The 20,564-nt window shown below is 47.0% G+C and overlaps 1 protein-coding gene across 1 annotated transcript in view; it reads left to right on the top strand.

Annotated features, from left to right (window-relative positions):
- Positions 1–20,564, top strand: part of ALDH16A1 (aldehyde dehydrogenase 16 family member A1) — a 680,379-nt gene that overhangs the window by 157,537 nt on the left and 502,278 nt on the right. The window contains exon 5 of the mRNA XM_085616325.1: positions 1,907–1,984. Coding sequence (XP_085472451.1) covers positions 1,907–1,984 — 78 coding nt within the window. The remainder of the gene's footprint in view (positions 1–1,906; positions 1,985–20,564) is intronic.

Here is a 20,564-nt window from a genome sequence, read left to right as displayed (position 1 = left end):
AGGCCTGTAGTGAGCGTACCAATCTGTAGTTTGAGTGCTGCCCTGGAGTCGCGGATTTCCTTAAGGATTAAGTCCAGCTTATCGGATGTAAACTCAGAAGACGTAGCCCTTGGCGAGGAAGTTCTGTCATGGTGGAGGAAGGCCCTGTTCCTTTTTGGCCATCCAGCGTCTTCGCCCGGACTCTACCCATGATGTGGGTTCTCAGCTAGGTATAGAGCAGTAAGTCCCGTCTTCTCCCAGTAGACCTTAGGTATGCAGTCCGAAAGGGAAGTCTGGTAGCTGGAGGGGAGGGGGGGGGGGGGTTCCCTCACGTGAGAGTCAGCAAGATAACCCTTCCCATAGAGTATCCAACGGGGTTCACTGATAGCAGGACTGTGGTGTAGTAGGCAGTGTCAAGTAGGCCAATGCAGGTCTGAGGGCCAGGTACCGACAGCTAGTGGCGCAATAAGGGTTGTTTGGCGGTGGCGCCAGTTGGTTTCGGCCGGCCTTGTCCTTCCCGGCACGTGGACAGTACAGTGCAGCGCAGCTGGACCTTTCTAGGCATCTCCGGCCGGTATGGTGGCCCAATGTCAGCGGCGTAGGCCCCACCTCGAGGAGACGCGCACTAATCTGCCGCAGCTGTGTAAGGGTTAGCGCTGTAAATTATGAGGCCTCTGGCGTGATGCCGCTTTCCACTTTAGGGGGGAAGCCCACTGTGTTCGCAAGGTGGGAGCAGTAGGAGTTCTTTGCCTCACCCCAGGGGCCTTCGGCATGTGTTTGCAATGCCCGAGCCCCACCGGGCCTCAAGTCACAGGGACAGTCCCAGCTGTGCACCCTGGCAGGTAGGCAGACACAGGGGCGAGGTGTACAGGCCAGTGCGGGCCAATGCGGCGCTGTAACTCACCGCACCGTCCCTCGATGGGTCTCCCAAGCGTGCCGGCGCTGTCCTCTCGACGGGTGCCCCCGAGGCGGCACTGTTTTTAGGCCGAGCGGCCGCCTGCAGTCACCACGCGGGATCACCGTGCGGCGTGTCTGCCCTCTCGTGGCGTGGGTCGTTCAGGGTGTATGCTGCCGTGGAAGGGTGAGGGGTCTCACGAGTGTCCCAGCGTGCGGCCAATCTCCGTAGAATCCCGATGCCCCTAGGCTCGTAGCGGGCCTCGCTCAGTAGCGTGCTGGGCCGTCCGCAGCGTGCGCGGGCCCACGCCTCACCTCAAGTCCCGGCCTCCACCCGATCTTACCGGCGAGCAGGCCCCGGTTCCAAACTCCGCCGTATCGCAGTCCTGGGGATCATCTAGGGCATTCTGCAATGCTTGGAACTCCGGTACACCGGTATCAATATCCCCGGTCAAGTATTGGCCGGGGATGGCGGTACAGGAGGAGTATATCCCCCCCTCCCCCCAAGGGTCCGGAGCTCTACCACAACCCGACCGCCATCTGAGGCGGCTAGCCCTGACCTCTCCCCCTCCCCCCCAATGAACACATAACCACCTACAGCACAAGGAAACTGTAGTTGGCTTGGGCTCCTTTTGGAAAAACGGAAGTGATGTATGGGAGTGCCAACCAACAAGGAGCCAGCAAAGAAGAGCGATGGAGGAGTCAACCTATGGTGAGTAGCAAGGGGGATTCCACCCCTCATAGTAATTACAGCAGGTCTTGCAGACAGCGCATGTGCTGACGCTCGACCTAAAAATAATTGTGTCCAACTGTAACGTAGCTGGTGCTCATGTAAAGCACTCTGATAACTTCGGGTAGAGCTCGTGCTATATAAAACTCTAAAAATAAAATTTAAAAAAAAGCGAGAGTCCAAACATGGAAGACATAAGGTGAGATCTTGTGTGTTGGTTTGAATGCCTTGTGCCTGCTACCTTTTTGTAGTTCTGTCAACCTGCAGAGTGTAACCTTCAGCTCCTGTTCTCTTTCTCATCAGGTGTTGTGGCTGCCATCGTCCCATGGAACTTTCCTCTGATGTTGCTGACCTGGAAAATCTGCCCGGCTCTGGCAATGGGTAAATTCAATTATCTCAAGTGTTACTTGTTAAGGGTAAATCATTGCCATAACTGTCCCCTTTTAGATCATGCTTACTAGAGCCTGCAAGAGAGGGAAAGGGAAAGGTCGAAGCTTCCGATGCGTTACACAGGCTGCTGTTTTTGACTTGATGTCTAATGCAAAGAAGTCCCACAGCTAGGCTTCCTTGTTGGAGAATGCCCGCACATTGAAATGTCAACACGCTAATTGTTCAAAGATTGAATGAGGTGGAGCAGAAGGCCCTGGCCTCTGTTAGTGACATGTAAGAAACACAAGACAAGTATTGTACATTGCTTGCTGGACAATGCATAGGGATTTAATTTCTACTCTTCCTCTCGCTTCCATTCCACCAATCTATTGCTTCGCCATGATTGTTCCCATGATCTGTGTTTGAGACGACTTGGGCTTCTCACTGCCGTATTTTGTTATTGGTCCCACTCCTGAAGTAGATGGAAAGGGAGCCAGACTTACTACAAAAAGACTGTCCTGCAGGGCTTGTCATGTGGTGGTGTGTGAGCAGTGGACCGGGGCGTAGACGCTGAACTCGACGAGGGTGTGGTCTGTCCAGGAGACTGGTGTGGGCTCATCACCTCTTATGTTGTCAAAGGTGGTGAAAATAGGATACAGTAAGTGTCCGGCAATGTGGGTGAGGACCAGGCTTCCAAGGTCTTCAATGAGTGCTATTGAGTTGGGGTGGGCGTGATCTTACAAGTGTAAGTTCACTTCAAGTAGGATGTAATTGCTAGCATTGAGGCTGAGTGGTGCAACAAAGTCTTTGGTGGTGTCTGAGAAGTTGGTGCATGGTCCTGGTGGTCTTTAGATGGGAGAAGGAAGAGATTCTGCGGAAGTCCAGACAGACCTCCACATTGATGTTCCGGGGAGAAATAATAATTTTTCTGCAGACTTCTCACAGGCAACTCTGATGAAATGAAAAACATTGAAACTGCTATTTGATACCCTCAAAGACAGGCATACACTTTTGATAGACATTCCTTTGGCGCATGAACTTTAAAGTAAGTGACAAAGACCACTGTGTGCAGACAGTTGAAGGTGGCCTTAAGGCACTGCGAACAACACTAAACCAAGAGGGTGTTTCTAATGATTACATCCTCTTCCAAGTAGAGAAAGGCCAACTTCTCTCAGGCAGGAAAAGAAATGCAATCAAGCCAGTGGAATCTGTCACGCGACAGAGAAAAAAGAGATGGAACACAAGGACTGGTGCACCAAACCAGGAGCAGAACTTCTTTCTGGGGAAGCCTGTCCGGAAACTAGGGGGCCTCTCTCCGGGAACCTGTGTCTTGGTTGAAGACTTTAACCTAGTGATGAGCGAAGGCATGGAGAGGTTCACACAACGAGAGACAGGTTCAGGAGTATATCTGGTGAAGTGAAAGAAAGTGCAATAACTGGGCCTAACCGACATGGAGGACGATACAGAGGGTGGAAAAATTCTTATTTTATTTAGCCTTTTACCGTACATAATTTATATCATGGTATTTGTCCCCAGGCAAGCGGTGCAGAATGTTAGGAATGCCGTAATTGGGCAAATGCTCTTTCCAATCACACACCAGTGTGGGTGGCGATAGAGGACAGGTACACCCCACCTCCCCGAGAGAACGATGTTGGAGAATTTATCAGGTATCTTTTAATGGACACTGCAAATATGTCTAAAATCTCATAAGTGATAGATTGTTGCATAGCATTGAATGCTACAAAAGACACTCCCTGAGATATGTAAAAGGCTGTGATCAGGGTGAAGCTTAAAGAAATGACTCAGCCACTAAGAGAGAGGAGTAGAAATTGAACGGCATTAGCAGAGAGTTGTTGCAAATTATCTTGCTGGGCCTACTGAGGGTCCTTATGCTTAATAGCTCAGAGGGGCCATTGTTGCTGCAGGGGTGTGGAATTTTTGAAATACTGTACTTGCCCAAGGGACAGAGGGGTACAATAAATGTCTAGCCCTGTAAAGAAATCCACTTGTCCTACATACTCCTATAAAACTAAAAGTTATACGGACAAGCAAGGACTGATTACTAGTCAACTATAAAAGCCAAAGTAAACTTGGCCATCTCTGCTTCTTTGCCCTTGCAAACTCTCTTATTATAAAGTATTACCTTCCATGCTGTTCTCTTGCTATCAGCAGTAAAACATTTACCTTTCCACTAACTTGCCATAGGGCCCCTATCAATTCCACATCTTCCTCATAGGGTTCATCACCCGTCTGTTCTCTTTGCTCACAAGTGCTTCACACACTTACTGTTAAAGTACACCCTTACTACAGGTATACCTTTACACTAAATACATTGGAATGAATATTCCTCTCACTACCCATCCCATGACCTTCACTCCTCTCCCTCATCACAGGCTCTGTACCCCTTGCACATTTTACTACAGGTTCTCCTCCCCTCTCAGAAGAGGTTTTATTCCCCCTCCAGTTTCACCATAGACTTCATCCCTTCCAAACCCCTCTCTTGTCTACTGCTGCTACCTTGCCTCCGCTCATCACAGGCGGCTCAGCCTTCTTTACCCCCTCTGCGATCTGTACTCATCTAAGGGCTCTAAGCAACCCCTTAACCTTAACTGCCCACTTTGCTTCCAGCCTTCCAGCAGCCCTTCCAACTGCCCCCACAGTAACCCTAGTAGTAAAGACATGTAAACCGCAGCACAGGTCGAGCATTTACATGTAGACACTTTTTGTGACCAGTGTATTGATGGCAAAGCAAATGTATCTATTTCAGAATTGTGCAGAAAGGGCAATAGAAGGGAGTGGCGAGGAGCACAATGACTGGCCATGGAGGAAGGAGTTAAAATTGAGAAGCCTGGACAGTACACCTATGAGAGTGGATATTTCAATGGCATAATACGTGAATCAATGAAGGGAATGTTATGAGACTCAGACGGCACTGAGGCAGACCTCAAGGGGCTAGGCTGGATTTTCTTATTAAAAGCGATCCAAATGTTATATTCAGATACATGGATAAGAGTGAAAGTGGGTGATGGTTCTGTTTTGTGTAGAAAAATGTGAACTTTTCAGGGTTTGAAACAAGGCATCATACTTATTTAATTTGTTTTTGGCTGATTTAACTCAAGATATAGATGAAGTTAATGCACATCCCCCAAGGTTAGGAGAGAAATATATATCAAATCTCTTATATGCTGATGATGTGATTCTAGTGAGCCAAACAAAGGTTGGACTGCAGCGACTAATAAAAAAAATATCAAACTATTTGTTACTTAATGAAATGGTAATAAATGAAAAGAAATCAAAAGTGATGGAAGTAAGTAATAAGATTCCTAAAAAGTCTAAGTGGTTTCTACAAGCTCGGCAACTAGAACAAGTTAAAACATATAAGTATCTTGGTGTAATATTTGATGAAAAGGGCTCTTTCAAGCAACATAAAATGGAGTTAAAAAGGAAAGGAAATTCCTTACTCTCGGCCTTTTGTTCCCTGCAGAGATCATTAGGAGGTTTCAGCCACCAACCACTACTAAAGATAATATCAGCAAAACTTTTACCAACTATCTTGTACCGGAGCGAGGCAATGCGGGGTAAAGATGCAGTAATACTAAATAAAATTGTTGCCAAAATATTCAGATCTCTGTTTCAATAACCATGCAACGCATGAACAGATACGATTGGAATCTGGTCTGTTAACCCAAATCATTGCACGAAAGGGATCGAATGTTAAAAGCTGGAAAATAATAAAAGCAAATGTATCAAACCAGTTAGATCAAGCCCTTTGGCATTAAGTTTAAACCAATCCTAATTTACCAACATGGAAGTATTTAACTAAGGCAATCGAAGATTTGTCCATTGGCTCACTTTGGGACATGGCTTTAACTCCGGGAATTTTTTTTAAAACCTTCAGTGGCTTGATGAAAAAAAACATCAATGTTAATGGACAAATAATTATTTGTATCAAGGTCACATGCCTGGATGATTATAAATGCCTTAAACCACAGTCTTATTTAAAGTCTGGTTGGTCCTGGCGACAAAAAATAAGGTTCATAAGAGGTCGATTTAGAATTCTCCCAGGCCTTGTGCATGCAATGCCGTGGCAGAGACAAACAACATCAACTAATTGTAGATTGTGCAAACCTGGCGAAGAGAACATCAACCATTTAATTTGTATATGCCCGGCCGTATTAGACTTAAGACGCAGACTGCTAAGGATACCATTTAACCAGCGGGACATTCGCTCATGTAGACATGCGGTGATAGCATGTCTTAAACCATCTGATATGGAATTGAATTGTATATTTGCAAAATTTACGAGAGCAGTGGAAACGATAATGGCATATATTATGTGACCACACTTTTAAGCCTTATGTAACGGAAACTTTCTTATCTATTATATGAGGAAATTGATCCTTGTCGGTTCCCTATAAATGTAAAAATGTAAAAACTATTTTAACAATATTAGTGATTTTAACAATAATGATAAAATTGATTTCTTTCATGATATTTTTATTCTTCCTAACATTGTAAGATTTTAATCAATCAACAATAAACTAAACTCTAAGTAAGTGATAACAAGCTGTGGGCCTTTGTTTCCATATTACTTTGGCATTTAGGTGTTAGGATCTAGATAGCGTCCAGCCAGGATTATACTCGAACAGGAGGGCTGATGGTACTTTAAATGTTCTCTTAGTTTTGGGCTCAAGCTGAAGAGAATATTAGAAACCCTGGCAGGGCAGCCTCCGCCATCATCCTTCTAAGGTCGCTGAATAGCATCCTATTAAGTAGGTAGTGGTAAAGTCTGTTTTTATAGTGATTGAAAAGAGAACAAGTAAAGTGTAAAGCACTATAATAACAACAAGTACTGACTAATAGGGGAGAACTCATGAACGACTGGGATACAGCACTGTAGAATGTTGTGGTAAAAGTTGAGTGAGTGGTAGGAGGAAGAGACAGGCTGGGCACAAGCACTTGAAGGATTCAAAGCAGATATGGGGGCATTAGAGAACAGCCTGAGGGGGGCATTTATGATTATGGTGTGGTATTAAGTAGAGGAGGTATTTAGAGAAAAGGATACAAATACCTGAGCAAAGGGGGAGATTGCGCAGGTCAGACTACTAGCGTTTGGCCAGGGGAGCCTGCGAATCCCCATGAGAGTCTAGGCTCGGGCTCAGGGTAAGCAAGCCACGCATGGTGAAGCACAAATTGTAGCAGCTGATCAGTTGGGTTACTTGAACAGGAACAGAATACAGTGAAGTTAGGAAACTGGGGAAGACAGGGAGAAGGAGGAATGGGCAGCTTGGGGGACACAGTGGGTGCACTTACCACCACCAGCGAGCTCCCAGTGAAGAAAGGTCAGTACCACCTCCATTTGGAAACAAATGCCTTTGAGACAATGTATTAAAAGAAGATTTGAGCATTTTGCAACACGTCCCATTTCCCACTCCGTTGCTTGCTACCTGCCTCTAGGTTGGGACTTGGTTCCCACTAGTTGAGTTTTTTGCGCTTTCAGTAAGTGCCTCCTGGGAGCTCCTGCCGTGCAATGGGCATGTCATATTTATCAACCTTGACACTGTTAATCTCTAGCTCCGTGTGAGCCAAGCTGGATGCCCCTGAAACCTGTTGGAGCCATAGATGCCAACAGACTCAATTCAGACAGGAGACTCCTGGTTCAAAACTCTTTTATTTTAGCAGTGTGCCGCCTGAAAATGCCTCTGCTTCAGTAAAGGTCTATGGACAAAATACAGTCCCACGATCTTTTTTTAATGTATTTATTTTAAGTCACCCTCTTTGTAATTTCCGAATGTTAGCATGTACGCTCCAAGCCACGTTGAGGATTTCAATTATTAACAGTTACTCACTATCAGCTCATATTTGTGCCAGCAGGGGCAGGTGAAGAATGAGGGGCCTCTGGTGCCCCTTATTACATTCTCCTGTTTTTTTGGCCTAGACTGCGTGCGCCAGGAGTTCGCGAGTTCTCTGATTCCACGCAAGTAAGTGTCGGTCTTACCTGAAGGGCTGTGACCTGCCTGGTGCTCCATCTCTCTTATCTCCGCCCTATATTTCCAACAAGCCCGTTACTTTCGGTCTTCAGAGCCAACTACGCAAATGAACAGATCTATTCCCCTGGACAGATGAATGAATGAATGAAAGGCAATTTATATCGCGCAAACTAAGCCCGAAGGCATCAAGGCACCTACCAATACGATCAAAACACATATGCCAGCTCACGGATATGCCATAACAAAAAGCCAGGTCTTTAGTGCTTTTCTGAACAAGGGGACTGATGGTTGAGCTCTGATTTCTATAGGAAGAGCATTCCAGAGCTTGGGCGCCAGGTAGGAGAAAGCCCTACCTCCCCACCTAGTTCTCCTGAAACGAGGTACCGATAATAGATTTTTATCTGAGGACCGAAGGATTCTGGCGGGGGCATAGGGAGCTAAGAGTTCCTTAATTCCTCTCGCTCCATGGCCTAGCATGGTCCCATAAGTCAGACTAAGGATCTTAAAGGTGACCCTGGCCGAGATAGGAAGCCAGTGTAGGCACTTCCTGACAGCAGTGCACAGTTTGCAGTCGCAGCACCAGGCCCTTGTCTATACCCGAGTATAGAGCATTACAGTAGTCAAGACGTGAGGACACCAGGGCTAGAACTACTTGTTTGCGTGCAGAGGGAGCAAGATAGTGTTTTATTTTTCGTAAAATTTTGATAATGCCCCAGCAGGTCGACACCGTTCTGTTTACTTGTAGGTTCATAGAGAGTGAGGGATCAATAAGGACCCCCAGGTTACGAGCTGAGAGAGTGGGGGAGGGACACAATCCCAGGGAGGGGGGCCACCACTTATCAGACCAGAGGTCACTCCCACCACCGAAGACAAGAACCTCCGTTTTCTCTCCGTTCAACTTCAAGGAGTTACAGATCATCCATTTAGAAACTGCCTCCATGCAGTTTCTAAAACCGAGTGCAGAGGAGTCGTCCGGGTGAGAGAGACACACCATGATCTGGGTGTCATCTGCGTAGGAGACCACCTCCATCCCAAAAGATCTTATTAATTTGGCAAGTGGGGCCACATAGATATTAAACAGGGTAGGGCTAAGAGCCGACCCCTGAGGGACCCCACATTGCACTGGCAGGGATGGAGATAGGAATTCACCTAGTTTGACCCTCTGTTCTCTCTGATCCAAAAAAGAAGCCAGGAGGTTCAGGGCCGATCCCTCAACCCCGATCTCCCTCAGCCGAGCTGTCAAGGTCACCGGGGAAAGCGTATCAAAAGCTGCTGTAAGGTCTAAGAGGACCAAAAAGGTAGTATGGCCCTGATCCTCCTCCATACGGATGTTATTTAACACCACAGTAAGAGCAGACTCTGTACTGTGGGCCCTCCGGAAACCATGTTGGGCTGGATTGAGAAGTCCGTGTCCATCTACAAAGGCCATCAGGTGTTCATTAAGATGTGTTTCCAGCATTTTAGCGGGTGCCGGAAGTAACGAGATGGGACGGAAATTTTTCAAGGTTTTAAGATCAAGGGATGGCTTTTTTAGAAGGGGCTTAACTACTGCCCTCTTCCACTCGTCCGGGTACACACCCTCACGTATAGCCCTGTTCATAATCTCAAGAAGAGGGGGCAATAGGACGTCCCTACAATCCTTAAAAACTCTGAGCGGGCATGGATCTAGGGGAGAGCCCGATTTAGTTTTAGTAAGCAGCCTATCCAGATTGGCCAAATTCAGAGGAGGAAAACGGGACAGGCAAACTTTAGTAGACCGCTGATCTATTTCAGCCTCTGGGATGGCCGAAATACACGAGGGGGACAGAGAGGCCCGTTGAGATTCCAAGGCGGAATAAATATCCGCAATCTTGGAATAAAAGAACTGAGCAATCTTGTCGCAGAGATCTTGGGAGCTGACGGTTGGATTGGGGGTTTGCAAAGAGCACAAAGAATCAACAGTCCGGAAAAGGTCTCTGGGAGACGTAAGAGAGGCAGTTATTTTGGAGAAATATTCCTGCTTATGTTTGACTACCTCTGCCTTATATCTTTTTAACACAAGCTTGTGTTTTTCCCTTTCAATTTGGTCCCAACTCGCCCTCCACGCTCTCTCCTGTTTCCTACAGTCCTGTCTCAGACTTCTCAGGGATTCAGAAAACCATGGAGCCGAAGGACTCTTTCTGGCTGAATAACACAAGGTAATGGGGGCCAGAGTATCAATTGCCTTGCTCAAAGAAGAGTCAAAATTGGAGGCTGCCAAATTAACGTCTCTCACATTAGAATAGTTGTTTTTGGGAATCAGCGGTCCCAAGGTCTCCTTGGAGATGGCCCTAAGATTACGCCTGGGTTCTCTTCTACCATAGCTGAGGGCTTTAGAGATGGCAGGGGGACACTGAAACTGCAGAGGAACGGCCAAGTGGTCGGACCAGACCAACGGGATGGGTAGGCCAGTCGAAATTCTGGAATCGTTTGAAAAGACCCCATCCAGGATGTGGCCGGCCTGATGGGTAGGAAATCTGACCAGTTGATTTAGTCCACACGCAGACATAGAGTCCAGTAGTGTGAGGGAATCATTGGAATCCAAATTTTCCAAATTAAAATTAAAATCCCCAAGGATCATCATAGATTCACACCCAAAATAGGGCTCTAGGATATTGAGCAATTTCTGGCTAAAGGCAGTTCTAGGTCCAGGAGGTCTGTAGATTAAAATACCAGTAAGGGGGGGGGGGAAGAGGCAGAAGTAATCACAAAATGTAAGGCCTGAAAAGAGTCTGAGGGGGTGGAAAGGGGGGTGGTGCGGCAAGAATAGGAAACCTGATATACAATCCCTAGTCCACCCCCTCTACGACCCTCCCGATCATGTCTACTAAAAGCATAGCCTTCGGGGATGGCATCTATGAGATGAGGACCGGAGGAATCCGAGGCCCAGGTTTCCGTAACAAAAACCCAGGAGGGTTTTACGCTAACCACAAACTCACTGAAAGCGATGTTATTTTTAACTAGAGATCTGGCATTAATGAGGAATCCGCGCTGCATAATAGCAATGGGAGCTGTGTTAGTGGTGATGCAAGAGGTAGGTGCGGGGCCAACCTCCACAGGCAGCGAGCGAGGTGGCAGAAAACATACACAAGCGGGAACGGGCAAAAAAGCTTCCGGAGCAAAGGAATAATGAAAATACAGACACGAAGGTCTGAGCGCGGTTAACTCCCTATGTGTATAGGCAAGATGTGCATACCTGACAGTAGGCGCTAATGAAATAATATTAGCCTGGCCCTCCTCCAGCCCGTCCTCAGCGCAGACGGGCTGGACTCTGGCGCGACTCCGGAGCGCTCCGGCTGCGCGTAAACGCTGCGCGCAAACGTCATGGCCTGAAATAGAGATGAGACACGCCCTCCTGACAACTAGAGCGCGACCCAATATGGCGGCGGTATCCCGGCACAGTCTACCACCCAAGAAGGTCCAGGAAGTCCGGTCTACGGGCCAAGTAACCCGCGAAAATCGCGGTGAGTAGTGCAAATCCTTTTAATGTGCAAGTATGCGGAGAGGTGTCCAGATAAAAACAGGGAAAAACAACCAAAGTAGCAAAAGGAAACTCACAAAACGGGAGACTTTTAAAATCGCTAAAATCGCGAGAGCAAGCAATAGAGCAGCGCGAAGAGTAATGGCACAGCTATGAGCGAACAGTACCGTGTAGGGGTTCCTCCTGCAATAGTAACGCCTTAAATAAACATCAAATACGCCCTCCTGACAACTAGAGCGCGACCCAATATGGCGGCGGTATCCCGGCACAGTCTACCCCCCAAGAAGGTCCAGGAAGTCCGGTCTACGGGCCAAGTAACCCGCGAAAATCGCGGTGAGTAGTGCAAATCCTTTTAATGTGCAAGTATGCGGAAAGGTGTCCAGATAAAAACAGGGACAAACAACCAAAGTAGCAAAAGGAAACTCACAAAACGGTAGACTTTTAAAATCGCTAAAATCGCGAGAGCAAGCAATAGAGCAGCGCGAAGAGTAATGGCACAGCTATGAGCTAACAGTACCGTGTAGCTTTCCCTGTGGAAAGTGGTATCACGCATGCCTTCAAATGCCAGCATGCAATCTTTCTGCACAGTAAATCGAGGAATGCCCCAGCGGCTCCTTGAATCAGGGACTTCGGAGCGCTGTACAAGCGCATCAAATACTTCCCGCATTACTGGTTTTAAGCTCTCTGGTGTTCTTTCACACGGAGCGGCCTTCAGGGGCTTTTAAGCAGTGAGGCATCTGTGTGTGTTTTATCAAACAAGTACATCTTATATCCCTAACCCTTTATGTAATTGGGGGCGTCCAGGGGGTCACCACAACTTCCTTGTTCAGCTTCCCTTCAGCTCGCAGGGCTCCTCCGACTTCTTACTCTTTCCGAGAATTTGCATATACAGCATTCCTGTCTACTCCTAAGGATTCGTAACGTACGACAAGCACCTTCCCTGACCCCGCACACGCAGGCCTCTACCACTCCAGGGGAATCTGTGCAGCACCACTAGTGGCGTATCTTTATTGTTTCACTAAGAGCGCACGTGCAGCAACATTTAGCACCCAGAAGCATAACTAATATGGGAGCCGGCATCGTTCACTGGCACAGTGGCGTAGCTAGGTCAGGTGGTACCCGTCGCGGAAAATTTCATGTTACCCCCTGCTTGACAAAATGGCGAAAGTGTGTTCAAACCAGTGATCGAAGTGGGGAAAAAAAAGTATGGGAACTGAGGGCGGAGAATGAGAGGGCGGGAATAAACCGAAAATTGGATCAGTTGGCGGAGTCTGAGGTGTGGCTAGAAATAGCAAAACATATCAATTTTTTGTACGTTTGGCATTTCACTGACCAGTTACAGCTTATAATGTTATTTAATTCAAACAATGGATAAACATGTTTATTTGAGGTTTAATATATAAGTTGTTTACATTTAATACATTTACAATCTGGGACATGTTTCCAATCACAGAATGTTCGAAATACGCTTATAAGTGGAATCCTAAGACATTTGTGTCCGAGCCATGCAGTTTCTTTCATCTGCACTTCTCCTCCCTTTTTCTAACCATTTCTGAACATAAAATTCAGGTTTAAATTCTATGACAGGAGACCCCACGATTTTTCTGAACATTATAGAAGACAGACGATTGATTGATATTCTGTTCCGCAGTGGTGTGAGCACCTCATTCATTACACTAAAGCCCCGTTCACATTCAGCAGTGGAGGTGCAAAAGGTGTCTATAATGTGCACTAATGGTTTCAGGCTTCCAGAGAGGCAATTTTTATTTTGTTTGTACTCGCTGAAACCAAGGATGTACTGCCTAGTATCAAATACCTGCAACCTGCTACAACGGTTTAGTAATTCTGCCTCACCATATAAGATGTCTACTGGAGCTGGCCAATAAACTGGTTGCAATTCTATGTACCAACTCTTTGTATTCCATTTCGTCATTGTTTGTGGTTGTGCATCCAGAAAAATCTGATGCATTAGTCATTGTCATTCTTTATCGCAGGTTATTTGCTCAGCTCCTAAAGAACTGTGCCCTTTTGATGCTAACACAGCCTTTGTTCTGTTGCAGTCCTACACCAGCAAACTGCATCCGTTCAGCAGCATTTAATGCGGTTGTAGCAAAGGGCCCAGGTGAACCAGGCATTGATTCAAGCACTAAAATCTGCATCTGTATTGAACGATCCACCTCTTATATGGTCATATCACGCCGCAGCAGCCTTCTGGATAGGTCACCCAGCTGGAACTTTGCATTGTGCATGTACCATGTTGCAAAGTGCAAGCATGATGCAAGGCCCTTGTAAACATTCCCCTTAGTCTGGTGTGCATGCAAATCCTGCATTGCCAATCCCTGGTGAGTTGCATTAGTACTGCTGGAACAAGGCAAATGGAAGCACAAATGGGTGAGGCGGACTGGCCTCGAGGGTCCTGTGAGCTCAGTGGCAAAGTCACTGCTGCTCTACGGTGTGCTGCTTTGTAGGCCTGCCCGCAAGACTGGAGGTGACCTTCAGTATGGATTGTGGTGGACAGGGCTTCAAGGTTAACCAACACTGGCCACCGGTAAGGTCCACCTGCTGGTGCTAAGAGACCAGGGCTTCTAAGGTCTAGTAGGGCCTTCTAAGATCTAGTAGGGGAATGTGCTCCTTCAGGAGAGTGGTCTGATGGACTAGTCATGAAGGCTGAATCAGGTTTCCCAGTTCCAAATTCTGTAGCTCTGGCCATAGTGCCACATCCTATCCCCCCGAACACCCTTCTGCCCCACTGAGTGAAACTCTCACTGTCTTTAGCTGCAACCCAATCCTGCCCCATTATAAACACCTGGATGTGACTCAGATGTGAAAATGCAAACACTCATAGGGAATGCAGTATTATGTAAAGCATGCGAAATATAATCAGGAACGACATGTTAACTTAACACTTTTACTCTCATTGTTCAGAAATCAATGAGTATTTTTTTGCCTCAAACATTGAGGACATGAATACAGGGCTCGTCCTGTACACATGTTAAGCAGGGCTCAGAAGAGAAAGGGCCTCTTCAAGAGAATCTGATCTGACTCACGGAAATCCACAAGGGCTCCTTTATATTCATGTCAGCTAGCTAGCTGCTCAAACATAGTATAGTACATATGTATTCAAGTGTCCTGCAAAGGATACCTTTTGAATTGTCCTGCTTGGCCAACTCTTCTACTCACAAAAAACAAGAGCGATATTGGCATTGCAGCGCAAAGCGCTGTCGATGGGCGTGAGATTTTGTAGGAGAGTAGATTTGAGAAGGGGACTTGAAGCCCCACCCCTGATTTTTATTGGCTGGCGTCACCGTTTATGCTAAACGGTGGCCTGCCATTGGAAATTAGGGTTTTTTGTTTACGCTCTTTGGCCTCCGATTCGGACTGGGTCGCCTGCTTTGCTGCTTTCGCAAAGCACTTTCTTATCTTTATGGGGCCATGTGTTTCTAGATAGAAACACATGGCCCTATAAAGACGAGAGATCGATGCTTGTTTTCTTAACCATGGTGGTTTGGAGTAATCAGCCGGAAGGTGATGATAGGTCGTTACTTGGGAAGATGAGAGGCTGTGCGTTGTAACTAACTTGTAACACTGAACAAAACTGTTGAATATTAGAGAAACCACGATGCAGGTTGTCGTTTTACAGCGCGTTCATTCCCACAGTGATGCAGGACGCCGACGTTGCTTTAAATGACTCGTATGCAGGGCCGGCTTTAGGGCAGTGCGACTGGTGCAGCTGCACTGGGCGCCGACCTCTATGTTTAGCAACAGTTTAGGTGTCCCCTCACGTTTAGCAACACCCCCCGTATGACCTACGCAGACTAACACAAAACCCTAATGTATTTCTGCACAAAAACCTTCATGCACCCTGCGTGCAGAATGCCAGCATTTGTCACCCATGTACACAGCTGAACAGAGGCGCAGGCGCGTACAGTCCAACCCGGAGTGTCTCGTATGAAGAGAATTCAAGTATACGTACAGTACCAGATAAAGCTCAAGGGGTATTCGAGAGATGATTTTAAGATGGACAGAAGGCTGTATGGATGAATAGATGTAGGTTTCATGTACACTTTATGCACAGGAAATAAAATTCCAAGTAGAGAACAGAGCAGAATGCTGGCACCCATACAGTCATTGGCCTCTCCTTGGTACGTCCATTCACATCTAGTAGTCAAAGGCCATAAAGTGGAGGAATTTTTTTTTATAACTGGGGAAAAAAACAGTCACCACAAACCGCATGTGCTAGCCTTGGGCTATCTTGTAGTTTGTGTTTCTATCACCTGGTCCTGTTTGATTCTCACTCGATACTCTCTCTCATTCTTGAGGGCTTCCCACGTGATTACTGGCAAATCTGAACTTCCGTTTAAGATTACTTTGTTAGGTGTGGAGAATCGGAGTGTCCAAAGGATTATTGAGTGATGTGAACTTTAGAAAAAGAAAATAACTCAGTTGTTTTTTTAAAATGTTGCCCGTGTCATCCTGTTTCAGTAATGACTCACTACCAAGCAATATGTAATATGGGAAAGGTTGAAACTGGTCCTTGAGCAAGAGGGATGGAATCCAAAGATTGGGACAAGGAAGACTTGGAGTAATGCAGATTTTCATTCCTGCATTGGGGAGCTGGTACATTTAATACTCAACTGAGCACATTTGCTGAGAAACTCACATTCAAAGCGGAGAATGAGTAGAATATCAATGCCCATTCCATCCATGGCCTCTTATAGTAGAAATCCCTTGCACAGCGTGATAGAAGGCTTTGCTGCAAGTTGAAATTTCAGGGACCCTAATAGATTTCCCTTGGCTCCAGGCTGCAAAGAAAATAGACTGGTGCCTCATAACTCCTCCATCAAATCTTACATAAAGTACACATCATTTGCCTTGGACAGTCCTGTCAGAGAATGGAATGGTCGTTGGTGAGTTCCCCTCGGCCTACCCTTCTGGTTAACACACAACTGAAAACATATGGCTTGGAATACTAATGGCTTCCCCACCATATAAACATGTATACCAAAATAGAAAAATTACAAGTAAATTACCCACAGCAATCTTAAACAAGCATTTGCAATGCAATAGGTATCACATTTACGCGAGTGTAAGCTATTGGCATTGTAAATGACAATGTTTTTTATTTATGTTTCAAAAACAAACATAAATAAAAGGCATTTTCATTTACAATGCCAATAGCTAAAACTCGTATAAATGCGAGACCTGTTGCATTGCAAATGCTTGTTTTTTCCTGGTGGCGACCGTCAGTCTGCGTGAGCCCGAAAATAAAGGGCAGAGGAGGTCAAGGGCGGGGACACCAAAGTATCCTGACGTGACCATTGTATTGGTCACAGTGGGTGCAGGCAAGTAGCAGCCCCACCAAATGAGGTGTGAATCACAGCAGCAACAGGGCCATTAGAGGTAGCAGTTTTCGTGCTAACCTAAGACTGATGGCCCTTTTGGTGATGTTTTGCAGGCCCCTAGACACAGAGGGGAAGTGGGAGGAGGTCGCGGGCACTGCAGAGGCCTTCCTCGATGTGCACCACACAGGCTGAAAGATAAAGTTTCAATTTTAAAAGTAGGGCTATTCCTGCAGTCCCGGGTCACTTTTTTAAAACAAAGAAGTAGGGGAACGGACTGAAATAACTTTTAAAAGTAGGGGCACACCGTGCCCTTCCGTACCCGCCCACTTCTAACCCTGGTTTAAACACATATATTTTTGCCACTTTGTCCCCCCCCCCCCTCAGTGATGACATCTGGGGCAGCCCGCACCCCCCTTCCTATGCCACGGCACTGGCATTCTTGCAGTGTGAGGTCTCTGCCTCTCGGATTGACGGTGAGCACAAACTTGCTCACAGCTGCAGCCAGGTTTAGCTTGGTTACCGTAATTACCTATAAAAAGGCGCAGCATTTATTAAAATTTCAGATTCCAATCTGAAATAACTAGCTTGTGATTATATTAGATGCATAAAGGTTAAAGAGAATGTCTACTTGGCCGGAGGACTAATTAGACAATAAAACTTCTTGTCCGCAACAAGAATTCTCATGACCAGGGCGTTGGGCGATACAAATTTGCCACCCCTGGTGGGGTCACAGCCGCAGCCCTCTGGACTCCTGATGAGCGCTGGGTTTCGCTGACCAAGCCAATCCTGGCGCTGGTCTTATGTTTTGAACAGCACCTCGATTGGCTTAGGAGGCTGATAGTTACCGGGCCTCTCCGACAGTCCGACGACTCCTACTGAGACAGCATTGGGGTGGGGAAGAAGAATTCAGGTCTTCGCTGTTACAATGGCTAATCACTGCATGGCTTTATTATGAAGCCATGCAGTGATTGTTCATTTCTGTTTCTTGTTCTCCTCCTCCCTTTTCGTGTGCAGCGTGCCAGTAACAGCATTGCGCATGCAGAGTGATGGAGGAGAGCAGCCTCAACAAACTTCCCAGCTCTGCACTGCAGCTCCTGACCTCGTCTCTCAGTCTCAGCCCGAAACGGTGAAACCAACAGCAGCAGTGGGTGAGGCTCTGGCAGTGGCACTCTGAGTCAGAGAGACCTAAAGCCTGGTTAAAAAAAACATAAAAATGAGGTAAAATAACGTAAGATTAAATTCATTGGTGATTTATGGTGTCGGTGTTGCTTTTCCTTGTCGACTCTCTCATGTTTAAAAATCAGATATACACGTCCCCCCCCCCCCCCCCCCCCCGCCCCCCGTCCAACCTTTTACACGTCACGTTTCCTTTTCATAATGTGTCATGTGAATCTAAATCCAAGGGTCTCCGCTGGCCACTGTTGATGTACCTCAGAGACAGAGTGCCAGTTTGAATGTGAAAATGCCGTTCCTTGAAGTCCGTAGTTCTGTCCGGGTCTACCGCAGTGCTGAAAACAGAATCCAACAGTTCCGGCAACCGCATCAGTGAGGGCCGGCGTTAGTGTCCGCAGACTCGTAAACAGTACCTTTGGTTACGGCTGACTGTGTCTGTGCGGGCTGGTTGTGGCAACTGCTGCGATTACAATGTGAAGCGAAGCGGTGCGGCGTGCGGTGCAGGCAATGGCTCGTTGACGGTCGTCCAGCGGTGTCTGTGAGACCAGGCCTGTGGTGTGCAGTGAGGCGGTGCTCGTAGTGGTGCTGACAGGTCACGGTGCAAGCGACACTACCGGTTGATGGAAGCTGACGTCGGTCAGCCCAGAATGTGGTGTGGGGTGGGGCGTTGTGTACCTTACGAGCGGTGCCCCCAACCACGGTGTGGTCACGAGTGTTGAGGTCAGCCGGCAGCTAAGTCGTCAGTAAGACCAGGGCGGCGGAGTGAAGCGAGGTGGTGCAGAGTGTGGTGCCCGCAGGTTGCGGTGCAAGCAGTGGCTTGGTGGCAGCAGCAGTCTTTGTCGTTGGTGCCCAAGGCAGAAGAAGCGATTGCAGGCCAACCCAGCAAAGCATCAAAACAGCAAAGGGGCAGTACCCCTCCTGGCTGTTCTTCCAGCTCTTCTTCTTGGCAGGTTCCTGATCCAAGTGAGTTCTTAAGTTCTGAGGTCTGGGCCCCAATATTTATACTCCGTTTCTCTTTGTTCTCTTGGGCATAGAGTGTCCGTGCTCAGCCCAAACAAGTTTGGTCCTCTCTGGCCCAGCTTCCTGGCAGCCTGTTTAAAAAAACATAAAAACAAGGTAAAAAACTTAAGATTAAATTCGTTGGTGATTTATCTTGTGTCAGTCTTGCCAGCTTTTCCATGTCGACTCTCCCGTGTTTAAAAATCAAATATACACGTCACGTTTCCTTTTGATAATGTGTGTCATGTGAATCTGATTCCACTGCCTCCGCTGGGCACTGGAGTACATATCTCAGAAACAGAGTGCTAGTCTGAATGCATGAGTGTTCGCGAATCGAAGGAGCGCGGGCCACTTGACAAACAAACATGCAATTAGACAAGGCAAGCCGCAGCGGGGCCTATAGAGGAACAATAGGCGGACGCAGCACCTGTGTGATGTGTTCTTTCTGCGGGGCCTCCTTGAGGATGGTGGGTGTTAACTTCCTAGTCTCTGACTGCTGTTCTAAGTGGTGGCGACACTGGAGAGGCCGTGCATGCTCAAACTGAGGTAGCAATGTGTGCATCAGGTAGCCAAGGAGATCGGCAGTTCTCCCCGCGAAGCGCTGTTGAGGAATCCTCACACTTTCTCCCTGAAGGGTACAACGGAGGTGCTGCCGGTGGTTCTATTTCGGTTTATGTGTATATTCAGACGCTTCAGCCTCAGTGCGAATTAAAGTCAAGAGAGAATTTAAAAGTTGCCAAAACATGTGGCTATCTACTTTGGAATCTTCTTAAACAAAATTCTCTTGATTTGAGGATTTCATGGAAAATCTTTAGCTGTAGCAATTCAAATTGCTCACAACCACCTGGTCCAATTAAAGAAATATTATTTTAGGGGTAAATGCAGATATATTTCAGAACTCTGAGGTGAAATAATTTGTGACTGTAATTTTTTAGAGCAAATACACTACTTCAGGCAACAACGGGAAGGTGAGACTGTGGACGCGCACATACACAATTAGGATGGAAGGGGACTGGAGTTCACCCCTTCAGTGCAACACACACACCCACTATCTAAGTTCAAAATACACTCCTGAGGGCCGGAGAGGAGGCTAGACACATGGACTATGGTGAGAGATGCACAGGAGGCAGTGGAAGCAGGGTTGGATTGGGATGAAAAATTGGCCCGGCACCCAAAAAAAAGAGGCCCACAATTGCAGTTCGCAACCATTCATGCTGAAAAAGGCATCCGTTTCGAGTCAGATTTGTTTTTAAATTGCAAACTTATTCAAAACTTTTGTGTTTCTTTTTTTTTTTCTCTCATTCCATTGCACAGTATTTGAATGGAACTCCTAACCTCAATCCGAGAAAACTGACAGCAGCACCTGAGGCTTGTCTGTCTGGTTGTTGTGACCTGCTGTGGGGGGACAAAAGCGTCCTCCTTGCGCCGACGACTTGTTAATTGTTCTGCTCAAAAGACACACCTCTCTCAAAGGCTCACTGACACCGTCTGGGGCCCGGGTGGAAGGGGGTTCACCACATGATGGCGTCCTCCTGACGCCTTATTGCCATTCTGTAAAGAACAATTAATGAGCCTAATATGTGGCCTGC

The sequence above is a fragment of the Triturus cristatus genome, chromosome 7 (genome assembly GCF_964204655.1).
Source record: "Triturus cristatus chromosome 7, aTriCri1.1, whole genome shotgun sequence".
In the NCBI taxonomy this organism is placed as follows: Eukaryota; Metazoa; Chordata; class Amphibia; order Caudata; family Salamandridae; genus Triturus; species Triturus cristatus.
Note: the sequence above shows the minus strand (reverse complement) of the source record. Positions and strands in the feature narration are given on the sequence as shown.